The 12,051-nt window shown below is 40.2% G+C and overlaps 1 protein-coding gene across 1 annotated transcript in view; it reads right to left on the bottom strand.

Moving 5' to 3' along the window:
• The window catches only part of PLCH1 (phospholipase C eta 1), a 253,512-nt gene that overhangs the window by 108,712 nt on the left and 132,749 nt on the right, over nt 1-12,051 (bottom strand). Inside the window, exon 3 of the mRNA XM_061418010.1 lies at nt 2,231-2,377. Within this exon, the coding sequence (XP_061273994.1) occupies nt 2,231-2,377 (147 nt within the window). The remainder of the gene's footprint in view (nt 1-2,230; nt 2,378-12,051) is intronic.

Here is a 12,051-nt window from a genome sequence, read left to right as displayed (position 1 = left end):
TGTGAGGAAAGTGAGGAAAGGGCAGTTACCTGGCAGGTGAAGATATGTGTGCAGATTCAGAAAAGTAAAATCATCTAAAGATTTAAAAATAAAATTAATTGTCTGTGAATTGTCCAGACAATTGAAAAGTCCAAATGTGCAATACAAGCTTTATCATTTCCTGCTAGTAACCTTCTCCATGTACTACTCTACCCTCCTGGGCACTCAGACAATACCCTCCTAGGCACTGGGTCAGGAAGTGTTAAAATTTATGATAGGAAAACAGATAAGCCCAGCAGGGGGCAAGAAGACTGGTAGAAAAGGAGGATGTAAATATATCAAATGTATAGTTTATACATTTATGCAAGGAAAACATACAAAGACCTAGAGCCGACTCTGATATTTTACAATATGCATACGACAGCAGTTAAAAATTGAAGGGAAAAAAAAATTGAAGGGAAAAAACATTTGATGGCAACCAAATAGCATAGCTAAATGTGATTTGGATTCATAGAGAGAAAGCTATAAGGGTGAAGGCAGAGCGAGGCTTGAGAGGTGGAGGGGAAAACAAGATGGTCAATCAGGGAAAAGAGGCATAAAGATACAGAAACATTAGCCCCACTCCAGAGATGCTGGACTGAAAAGCTCAGGAAGTAGAGTAACAGGAGACAAAGCTGGAAAGGCAGGTAGAGGCTAGGTTATGAGAAGCTGGAGTGACAGTGCAGAGATGAGCATTATGTAGGTGGTGGAGCAACACTGCAGGCTTGGGTCAGGGGAACACTTGCAGAGAGGATTACTTTGGATTAAACACTACGTTCTGTTTGTTCACTTGCCTGTTTGGGGGCATGAATCAGAAAGTTGTAATCTTACTGACTGCCCATATACACCATCCATACCTCTGCTCTGCCTTAATGGCAAGTCCCAATTTTTCTTTCTTTCCACTCATGGAGAAATGAGCCTCTGACCATTGCAGGGCAAGTTCCGGTACGGCTAAGGCATTGGGGTGGCCCCACTCCGGACTCCTATAATGGCTTTAGGTGTGGGAACATAACCCACTTGTAACCAAGGAGACATGCATTCTGCTTGAGGGAAGGGCATGGAATGGGGCTCTCCCCTCTTGAAAAGGAAGCACTGGAAGAGAAGGTCCCTTTTCTGCATCTTCTTGAAGCCTATCAGTTGTGAAGCCATGTTACTGCTGCCTCAATTACAATGTCAGTGCAGAAGGGAGAGAGTCAAGAGTGCTCAGAGAGACAGAACTAGAGGCTCAACGTCCCACAGTTGGAGCCAGCCAGTCTCTGGGTTTCTTGTTAAGTGAGAATAAATTGTATATCACGTAAGCCTGATTTAGTGGAGGTCATCTGTGACATGAAGAGGAAAGCATCTTCACTGGTCAGGGCAGAAGAAACTAGCAAATGGAGCTTGGTTAGGAGATTTTGCATATGCCACCAGAAAGACAGAGACCCTGGATGAAGGAGGTCCATGTGAAAACAAGAGGAAGGAGCAGATGAAGAGAGATGCTCCAGGGGACTCAGCATGGACTAGAAACTGAGTTTAGGATTGGGAGAGAGGCTTTATGGAGGAGGCAGATCAAAGCTATTTTATTTGATATCATTAAAACAATTTTGTCAATCCATTCGTCAGTTAACTGTGCACAGAATATGTCAAAACAGTTTAATCCTATTGGATTTATGACTTCCTTCACTTTTTTAAAGAAAAATAAAAGGCCTCAAGCTATAAAACCTCATATCCCAACTAAATACAACATGTCTTCAATGTAGGATAAATATTACCTTCAACAGCACTAGTGGATAAGAAAACTTTTTATGGATTCAAAGTTCCTGATGAATTAACAAAAGCAAAAATAAGAAAACTTTTTATGGATTCAAAGTTCCTGATGAATTAACAAAAGCAAGCTATAAAACCTCATATCCCAACTAAATACAACATGTTTTCAATGTAGGATAAATATTACCTTCAACAGCACTAGTGGATAAGAAAACTTTTTATGGATTCAAAGTTCCTGATGAATTAACAAAAGCAAAAAAAAAAAAAAATTAACAAAATTAACAAAAACAAAAAAAAGCAAAAAAAAAAAAAAATCACTTATTCTGTCTCTGCACATTCTCTAACCACTGACCCCCTAAAACTTGTAAAAATATGAAAGTTTTACCAAGCTAAAACTTCCACAGAGCCCATCCAATAGAAGCCATGTGTTACTGGGTCAAGTCAAGAATTCAAAAGCTAGTCTTACTTTTTGCCTTCTCACTCTTCCTAGAGGGTCTCCATCGGAGGCGGGTCCGGTGTTCATCCAGGTAAAAGAGCCGGACGAGTCCCTTGGTCCCACGCTTCAGCTTGATCATCTGTGTCCCAGACTGCATTACGCTCATGCATCTTTCAACTGCAAACGAGATTGGAGCACAGTCAGTTCTCACACAGTGCAAGTGCCTCCTGCTGTTCAGAGACACTGCTGAATGAAACCTTTGATTCACATCCCAAAGCCTCCAACAGCCAGAAGGCAAATTTAGAAGAGGTAACCTGAAAACAGAGTTGTTAAAGAATTGATTTATCAGGCTTAAGCCAGAAAAAAGCCTCACTGATGGAAATAAAAGTCTACTTCTAGATAAACAATGCATGACCATTGAACAGTGTATCTTTTTTTCTAACTGGCAACATGTTTTTGGTATAAAAACCAATAATAAATAATTTGATACTTGAATATACATTCATAAAGCAAGTTTCAGACTTTATGTTAAATCTTGTGAGCTTTTATACAGCCAACTATAAAATCATCTTATGTTAATGCTTCCAAATGCAATTAACAAAAACATGAATGGCAAAATGTTTCAACAATCCTTGAAGTTGCATATGGGTTCATATTATAATTTTGTATATACTTGAAAACAGCTAAGTAAACATTTTAAAATGTGGTCAGAAAAAAAAATCAAGTTTGTACAAATATAAAATATTTGTTAAGGAATTTGGCTGCCAGTATTTTCTAAGTAGAGAAGTAACTTGGTGATTGAACTCAGGTAAAATCCAACTCACTTATCATCCAAGTTAATGCTTTCATTTAAACTCTCTGCTTTGAGATGAAACTTGATGGCAATGAGCATCTTTTGTTGATGTCCGTTTCCTTTTCTTTGCTAATAGTACCCACATTTCCTTTGGAAATACTTATTTTCCCATCTTATGTGCCTCCGGTGACCTGTCAACCATCCCAAGCAAGAAATGGGCACCTGGCTTAGGTGGAGAGCAAATCTGGCTCCCTTCCAAGAAACAGAAATCCTGAGCAGAGCACTGAATGAAAACGGAACTGAGTCATTGCAAAGGCCAAAACTTCAGAGATGCTCCTGGTTGGACACTCAAGATGTTACAATTGTCACAGTCACCCTTCCTAAAGCTGGCAAATTATTCAGTTTTCCCCCTTGGTTCTCCAAGTTATACAATACTCTTCCAAATGCCCTTTTCTCATTGCATCAGCCAGAAACTGCTTGTTTCACTGACTAACACACAGGCACAGATGTAACCTTTAGAGAACCAGAAACAACTAGCTCTGAGCACCTACCTTATCAAGCAGCATGCTGTTGAAAAGAAACATGGTAAACAAAACTTCAAAGTTAGACTTCAGCTTCTTTGGCTAACTTGTCATTATATTAAATAGGAAAGAATTTGATCCCAGAGCCTAACACAGTAGGCACAGAATTCTCAAAGTAACTTTAACATAACCAACTTTGACCATTTCCTCCATGAAGAGTCTTTTCTTCCCCCAAAGAAATCAAGGAAAAACTGTGCAAAACTAAATATATTTCTAGGACTTGATATTGCAAGAAAGGTGAAGTACAGGTTGCTCTTATGCCTTTGATCTGACATATCAAATATGCAAGTAAAAAAATACTGCTTAAGAAAAAAACATGCAAATTTAAAATGTTTACTTTGAAGCACAGAACAAAATTTGAGATTTGATTTCACACACATTAGTAAATTTACCCACCACTTAGCACCATTCATTTAGGTAATAAATGTCATGGATTTAAATTCTTGACAGTCACCCTGACCATCTCATACCAACAGTTAGAGGGAGAACAGAAAACAGTCAGTTTATCAAGAAAAAATCAAGTCTAACCAAGCAAGTCAAAACTCCCAGAAAAACCTATTAGAATTTCTTTGACCTCTGACATCAGGTCACATCAATAAACAAATATTCACAGAGTCACTCCCTGCTCCAGGCACAGGGTTATATAATGAGGTAAAGCAGAGAATAAGGAGACTTTGACTTACAGAGTTAAATTTTAAAAGAATGAAGCCTCTAAAAAGATAACTTACAAACAGTAGTTTAGAACTGTGGTTAAGAACACAATTTGAATCCAGACAGCCTGGGACAGAATTCCAAATCTTCCACTTGCTTGTATGAGCTTAGGTTCATTATTTTATCCCTCAATGCCTCCATGCCCCTTCATGAATTGTAGCCTTGTCATGGCAAAGGGGCGAGGGTAACTCAATGAAGCTATGAGCCATGCTGTGCAGGGCCACCCAAGATGGAAGAGTCAGAGTGGAGAGTTCTGACAAACTGTGGTCCACTGGAAGAGTTAATGGCAACCCTCCAGCATTCTTGCCACAGAGAATCCCATGGACAGCATGAAAAGGCAAAAAGATACGATGTCAGAAGATGGGTCCTCCAGATCAGAAGGTGTCCAATATGCTACTGGAAAACAGCAGAGGGCAATTACTAACAGCTCCAGAAAGAATGAAGAGGCTGGGCCAAAGCAGGAGTGACTCTCAGGTATGGATGTGTCTGGTGGTGAAAGTAAAGTCCAATGCTGTAGAGAACAATATCCCATAGGAACCTAGAATGTTAGGTCCGTGAATCTAGGTAAATAGGACGTGGTCAAGCAGGAGATGGCAAGGGTGAACATCAACATCTTGGGAATCAGTAAACTAAAATGGACAGAAATGGGCAAATCTAATTCACATGTGATTATATTTACTATTCTTAAAAGAAATGGAGTAGACTTCATAGTCAATAAAAGAGTCTGAAATGCAGTACTTGGGTGCAGTCTCAAAAATGAGAGAATGATCTGTTTGTTTCCAAGGCAAACCGTTGTTCAACATCCCAGTAATCCAAGTCTATGCCCCAACCACTGGTGCTGAAGAAGCTGAAATTGACCATTTCTATGAAGACCAACAACACCTTCTAGAACACCAAAAAAAAAAAAAGATGTCCTTTTCAGCATAGGAGATTGGAATGCAAAAGTAGGAAGTCAAAGAGATACTGGGAATAACATGTAAGTTCAGCCGTGGAAAACAAAATGAAGCGGGGAAAAGGCTAACAGAGTTTTGTCAAGGGTGTTTGTCATAGCAAACACTGTCTTCCAACAACACAAGAGACAACTCTGAACATGGCCATCACCAGATGGTCAGTACTGAAATCAGATCGATAATATTCTTTGTAGGCAAAAATAGAGAAGCTCTATACAATAAGTAAAAACAAGACCTGGAGCTGACTGTGGCTCAAATCACAAGCTCCTCTTTACAATTCAGACTTAAATTGAAGTAGGAAAAAGCACTAGACCATTCAGGTATGACCTAAATCAAATCCTTTATGATTATACAGTAGAGGTGGTGAATAGATTCAAGGGATGAGATCTGGCAGACAGAGTGCCTGAAGAACTATGGATGCAGGTTCATAACTTTGTACAGGAGGTAGTGACCAAAACCATCCTCAAGAAAAAGAAATGCAACAAGGCAAAGTGGTTGTCTGAGGAGGCCTTACAAATAGCTGAGAAAAGAAGAGAAGTGAAAGGCAAGGCAGAAAGGGAAAGATATATCCAACTTAAAGCAGAGTTCCAGAGAATAGCAACAAGAGATAAGGCCTTCTTACATGAACAATGCAAAGAATTAGAGGAAAATAATAGAATAGGAAAGACTAGAGATCTCTTCAAGAAAATTAGAGATACCAAGGGAACATTTCATGCAAGGATGGGCACAATAAAGGACAGAACAATAAGGACCCATAAGAAGCAGAAGATATTAAGAAGAGGTGGCAAGAATACACAGAACTGTACAAGAAAGGTCTTGATGACCTGGATAATCACAATGGTGTACTAACTCACCTACAGCTGGACATCCCGGAGTGTGAAATCAAGTGGACCTTAGGAAGCACTACGATGAACAAAGCTAGTGGAGGTGATGGAATTCCAGCTGAGCTATTTCAAATCTTAAAAGATGATGCTGTGAAAGCGCTGCACTCAGTATGCCAGCAAATTTGGAAAACACAGCAGTGGCCCCAGCACTGGAAAGAGTCAGTTTTCATTCTAATCCCAAAGAAGGGCAATGCCAAAGAATGTTCCAACTACTGTACAATGATGCTTATTTCACATGCTAGTGAGGTTATACTCAAAATCCTTCAACCTAAGCTTCAGTAGTACATGAAATAAGAACTTCTGGATGTGTTAGCTGAGTTTCAAAGAAGCTGAGGAACCAGAGATCAAATTGCCAACATCCAGTGGATCACAGAAAAAGCAAGAGAATTCCCAAAAAATATCTACTTCTGCTTCATCAACTATGCTAAAGCCTTTGTGTGGATCACAACAAACTGTGGAAAATTCTGAAAGGGATAGGAATACCAGACCACCTTACCTGCCTCCTGAGAAACCTGTATGCAGATCCAGAAGCAATAATTAGAACCAGACACCAAACAACTGACTGGTTCCAAACTGGGAAGGGAGTATGTTATGGCTGTGTATTATCACCCTGCTTATTTAAATTGTATGCAGAGTACATCATTCAAGATGCTGGGCTGGATGAATCACAAGCTAGAATCAAGATTGCCAGGACAAATATCAACAACCTCAGATATGCAGATGACACCACCCTAATGGCACAAAGTGAAGAGGAACTAAAGAGCCTTCTGTTGAAGGTGAAAGAGCAGAGTGAAAAAGCTGGCTTAAAACTCAACATTCAAAAAACTAAGATCATGGCAGGCAATCCCATCACTTCATGGCAAATAGATGGGGAAAAGGTGGATGCAGTGACAGATTTTCTTTTCTTGGGCTCCAAAAATCACTGCAGATGGTAACTGCAGCCATGAAATTAAAAGACACTTGCTTTTTGGAAGGAAAGCTATGACAAACCTAGACAGCATATTAAAAAGCAAAGACATCCCTTTGCGGACAAAGATCTGTCTAGTCAAAGCTACAGTTTTTCCAGTAGTCATGTACAGATGCGAGAGTTGAACCACAAAGAAGGCTGAGTACCGAAGAACAGATGCTTTCAATTTTTTTGTGGTGCTAGAGAAGACTCTTGAGAGTCCCTTGGACTGCAAGGAGATCAAACCAGTCAATCCTAAAGGAAATCAACCCTGAATATCATTGGAAGGACCCATGCTGAAGCTCCAATACTTTGGCCCCCTGATGTGAAGAAACGACTCATTGGAAAAAACCCTGATGACTGGAAAGATTGAAGGCAGAAGAAGCGAGCAGCAGAAGATGAGATGGTTGGATAGCATCACAGATTCAGTGAACATCAATTTGAGCAAAGTCCGGGAGATAGTAGAAGACAGAAGAGCCCGGCAGGCTGCAGTTCATGGGGTTGAAAAGAGTTGGACATGACTTGTTCAGCAACTGAACAAGAACATGTCTCCAGGTTTTGTCTACAAAATGGGAATAATGTTACTTACCCCTTGAAATGTTGTCGAAGGCTGAATGAGTTAATTCATGTAAAGTACCGAAAGCAGTGCCTGGCACAAAATAAACACTATAAATGGTAGCTATTATTACAGTTTTACTATTGATATTTTCAAAAATAAATGCCATGACAAAAATACATGGGAGTCCATAGCAAAAAGAGAATACAGTGTGTGGGGGTAGGGAGAATGTGGTAATAAAACAGTGTCAGTGGAGCCTTGAGGACAGGAAAGAGCATGGGTGTAATCAGAGGATAGGAAAGGATGCTTCGCTCTCTTTGGTGCAGTGTCCTAAAAGGCAATTATAACAGGATATTTGATTTTTGGGGTCAGATAAGACTAGATGCATAGAGGTAGGAATGCCTGACCTAAGATTTAAACACAATGGCAATAACAAATTCACTAGATATTCTAAGCAAAGGAGAGGGGGCATAAAAGATATAATTCAAGAAGATGTCTGCTTGGGAAAGGAGAATAAAATGAACTGTTTATGCCAGAACAGAAAGTTGACTTAACTTAACTTGACTTAACTGTATCACCAAGACCTAAAGCGAGGACTGTAGACCTGTAGGAAGGACTGTCTATATATCAGACACAGTGCCCTCTGCCCTGTTCACGCTGCCTCTTCTTTCCCTGTACTTTTCACAGTCCCATTTCTTTTCCCTGAAATAAAACCATTATGGATATAATATTCTCAACTTTTTAACAGGAAAAGCACAGGGACATAAAAGTTTAATCAGTTAGTTGAGATAACACCACGTGCCACTTAGCAAGCGTCATCCAAAGAAACCCGAACGTTTTAGAAAATGAGACCCAACCCCTTAGAGAGGGAGTGTGTTTGAATAGTACATTAAATATTCACTAGCTTCACGTTTATTGCACTAGCTCAGTCATGGGCTGAAACCCTAGCATTATCCACTGCCGTGAACTAGTATATATGATCCAAACATTCTTGGCAGAGCTAGGGTCTGAAACAAAGTGCTGCTTAAATTGTTTATGTAGCTGCTTTATGCTTTCCCTGTGATGTTCTCTAGCACACAAAAAAACCATATTGTTAGAGTCAACTTCAAAAAAAACAAGTCTAGTGAACTTGCATTTAGATGCAGTTTAAGCTGATGTGGCAACTCTGACCAGAAATAGAATTCTTACAGAGGGCAGGGTCCCAAAGCCACAAAGAACTGAGGCAGGCTCATCATGGTACAGTGCTTTCTTTTCTTTCTGGCTACTTTTCAGGAATCAGAGCCACGCGATAGGCAAATCCACAAATGAGTACTCTGATTTCTGTTTTTTAACCAGATTGAAAGTCATCTAAACCTATCGCTCTGTTCTTCAAACCTGATAGTAGACGGTCCTGTGGAGTGGTACAGCTAACCAGAGAAGGAGCACCCTCAATCTTTGGGGCTCATTCCACTGGGTAATAATCACCCATCTTAGAGACAAAATATTATTCCTTGGAGAAGGCAATGGCACCCCACTCCAGTACTCTTGCCTGGAAAATCTCATGGACAGAGGAGCCTGGTAGGCTGCAGTCCATGGGGTCGCTAAGAGTCGGACATGACTGAGCGACTTCACTTTAATTACTTAAGTATTAGTTGCTCAGTCGTGTCCGACTATTTGCAACCTCAAGGGCTGTATTTAGCCTTCCAGGTTCCCCTATCCATGGAATTCTGCAGGCAAGAATATTAGAGTGGGTCATCATGTCCTCCTCCAGGGGATCTTCCTGACCCAGGAATCAAACTCAGGTCTCCTGCACTGCAGGCAGATTCTTTACCATCTGAGCGAGCAGGGAAGCCCTAAATTACTTAAGGGTCAGCATAATTTCTTTATATTCTGCATTCAGTTGAGATAAGTAACAATAGTTACTACCTGCTATAAAAGTCATTCACCAGCCATGCTGGGTCAGTAGATTCCATAAAACAGGGTGAGAAACAAGGGAATAAAGGCAAAACTGCAGGGGCGGGTAAACAATGGAAGAGTGTCAGAGGCATAGGATAATAGAACCTCATCACACATTTCCAGTGCTGGAAAGTATCTGGGGAAAGTGCAAATACAGGCGACAGATTCAGGCAGCTACCAACAATCTCTTTGATTTCACATTCCCCCTGTGGTAGCCCTAATATTTTTAGAAAAGAAGTTTAGTTGGATACAATGCCACAATGTTCAAAAACATTAAGGGAGAAATGCCCTTTAACCCATTACGTAACACACATACCATTTTTGTCTGTTATGCTCCAGACCTCAATATGAACACAAATTTGTCATATTGGTTGCAATCATGATATTTAAGCCATTTGGCATGCTGCTCTTTTTTTCATTTGTATTATAAACAGCTTTCCATGTTTCTACAGAGTCTTAATAATTATCATTTTAATCACTGCCTAACAAAATAGTATAAATATTTAAAGAGTAGAACAGATGAGTCGAGGACTGCATTTCTAACTTTATTACATAATTAGAGTTTTAAAGCTCTCTGAGTCTCATCTGTAAAATAAAAGGCGTAGCAAAGTGGTCTATAAGGTCCTTTAGAATTCAAGTCTTTCAGTTCAGTTTAGTTCAGTTCAGTTGCTCAGTCGTGTCCAACTGTTTGCAACCCCATGAATCACAGCACGCCAGGCCTCCCTGTCCATCACCAACTCCCAGAGTTCACTCAGACTCACGTCCATCGAGTCAGTGATACCATCCAGCCATCTCATCCTCTGTCATTCCCTTCTCCTCTTGCCCCCAATCCCTCCCAGCATCAGGGTCTTTTCCAATGAGTCAACTCTTCGCATGAGGTGGCCAAAGTACTGGAGTTTCAGCTTCAGCATTATTCCCTCCAAAGAAATCCCAGGGCTGATCTCCTTCAGAATGGACCGGATGGATCTCCTTGTAGTCCAAGGGACTCTCAAGAGTCTTCTCCAACACCACAGAGGGATTAAATCAATCATTTCTGCCACAGTCAGTTTAAAATATTAAGTAAATTTCTTTAGGGGTTATCAGTTCACTAAGTCCCTCAAGCAGAAAATGCTGTTAAAAAATACACTTCCGATTTAAAGTATCATAATACAATCATTTGAGGGGAGATTCCCAACATTTCCACTTAGTCTACATGGCATCCAAATGGGTTTGAATCTTTAAGCCAAGGTCAAATCAGAGAAAATCATATTGTGTTAGGAATGCCATATATGCCACCTGATGGTGACTTTTTAATAGCTTTGAGATATAATTTATATACATTAAAATTATAAGTGAAAAAGGCCAAGTATAAACAAGCATATATAATTTAGAGTATGCTAATTCTTGTGTAATAAAAAGTATATGAATTTTTAAATATATAAATATTGTTCATCATCACAAAAAGAAATACAGGAAGGATAACCCAGAAAACAGTGAAGGTGGTTACCTGTAAGGGTGGAAGAGAATTGAGTGATGAGGGTAAAGAACGGTGTGACACCTCTTGTAGGATCCTACGTGTTCAAACTTAAATCAATAAGGATGAGAGGAGTGCAAAACAAGACAAAATGTAAACAAAATCATATACACAGAGACACAGGTGTTTGTGTACATACTTGTATGTCTGTGTGTGTGTGGAGCTGCATGTATTTCCAGGCTCTGTTCTCTGAAAGGTCAAGAAGCAAAATCCCCTCCAACAGTACTGAGCACACCTGGAGCCCTGCTCATTCTCTGCTCTAAAGGTCACCTTGAGGCAGTCTCTCACACAGTTTCATGGCTGTGTCTGTGTTGAGGACACACAAAAATATCACTTGCGCTCTTTTGTAAACACATCTATTCTGGGACACTGATCAACAAACTGCATTAGCGGGCCAACGACAACAACAACAAAGTACAGACCCTCTACAATGGAATCTTTTCAACCAAAAACTACACAAAAAATGTGAATTGATTTCTTGCCAGCTTCCACAGATCAGAGTAAAGCTGTGTGGCTGAAAGGGATTCGTTTCTGAAAACAATTTCATTTCTACGTGGAAAAGGTGCAGGTAATGCTTCTGTCAAAGGAAGGAAAAGAGAGATTTCCTAAAACCATCAGAGCAGAAGTACAGGGCATGCTTAGTTCTCAGCACAGACCCAGGACATATTTGGGGACCTGGTTCACAGTGAGTCCTCAGACACCCTGCTGCTGGGCTGGATGACATAGTTGGTCTGGGTTGAGGGGCAGAAAGAGGGCTGGCAGAAAGAGCTCTGGTTTGGGTTCTGTCACTAACTAGCTGTGCGGACTTCAGAGGGTCACTGAGTATCACTGATCATCCTGCTTCCCTCAAAATGCATTTTCCTCTAAGCTCCATGAGTCTACAAACAGCTGATCTGGCTTTCACAAATATTATTTTATCTTTCGATAAGCTGAAAGCCTCATTCAATCCAAAAGCCTATTAGACTAACTTTAAAGAGGGAAA

This window comes from Bos javanicus, chromosome 1, assembly GCF_032452875.1.
Source record: "Bos javanicus breed banteng chromosome 1, ARS-OSU_banteng_1.0, whole genome shotgun sequence".
In the NCBI taxonomy this organism is placed as follows: Eukaryota; Metazoa; Chordata; class Mammalia; order Artiodactyla; family Bovidae; genus Bos; species Bos javanicus.
This window is presented reverse-complemented; position numbering and strand designations above follow the sequence as displayed.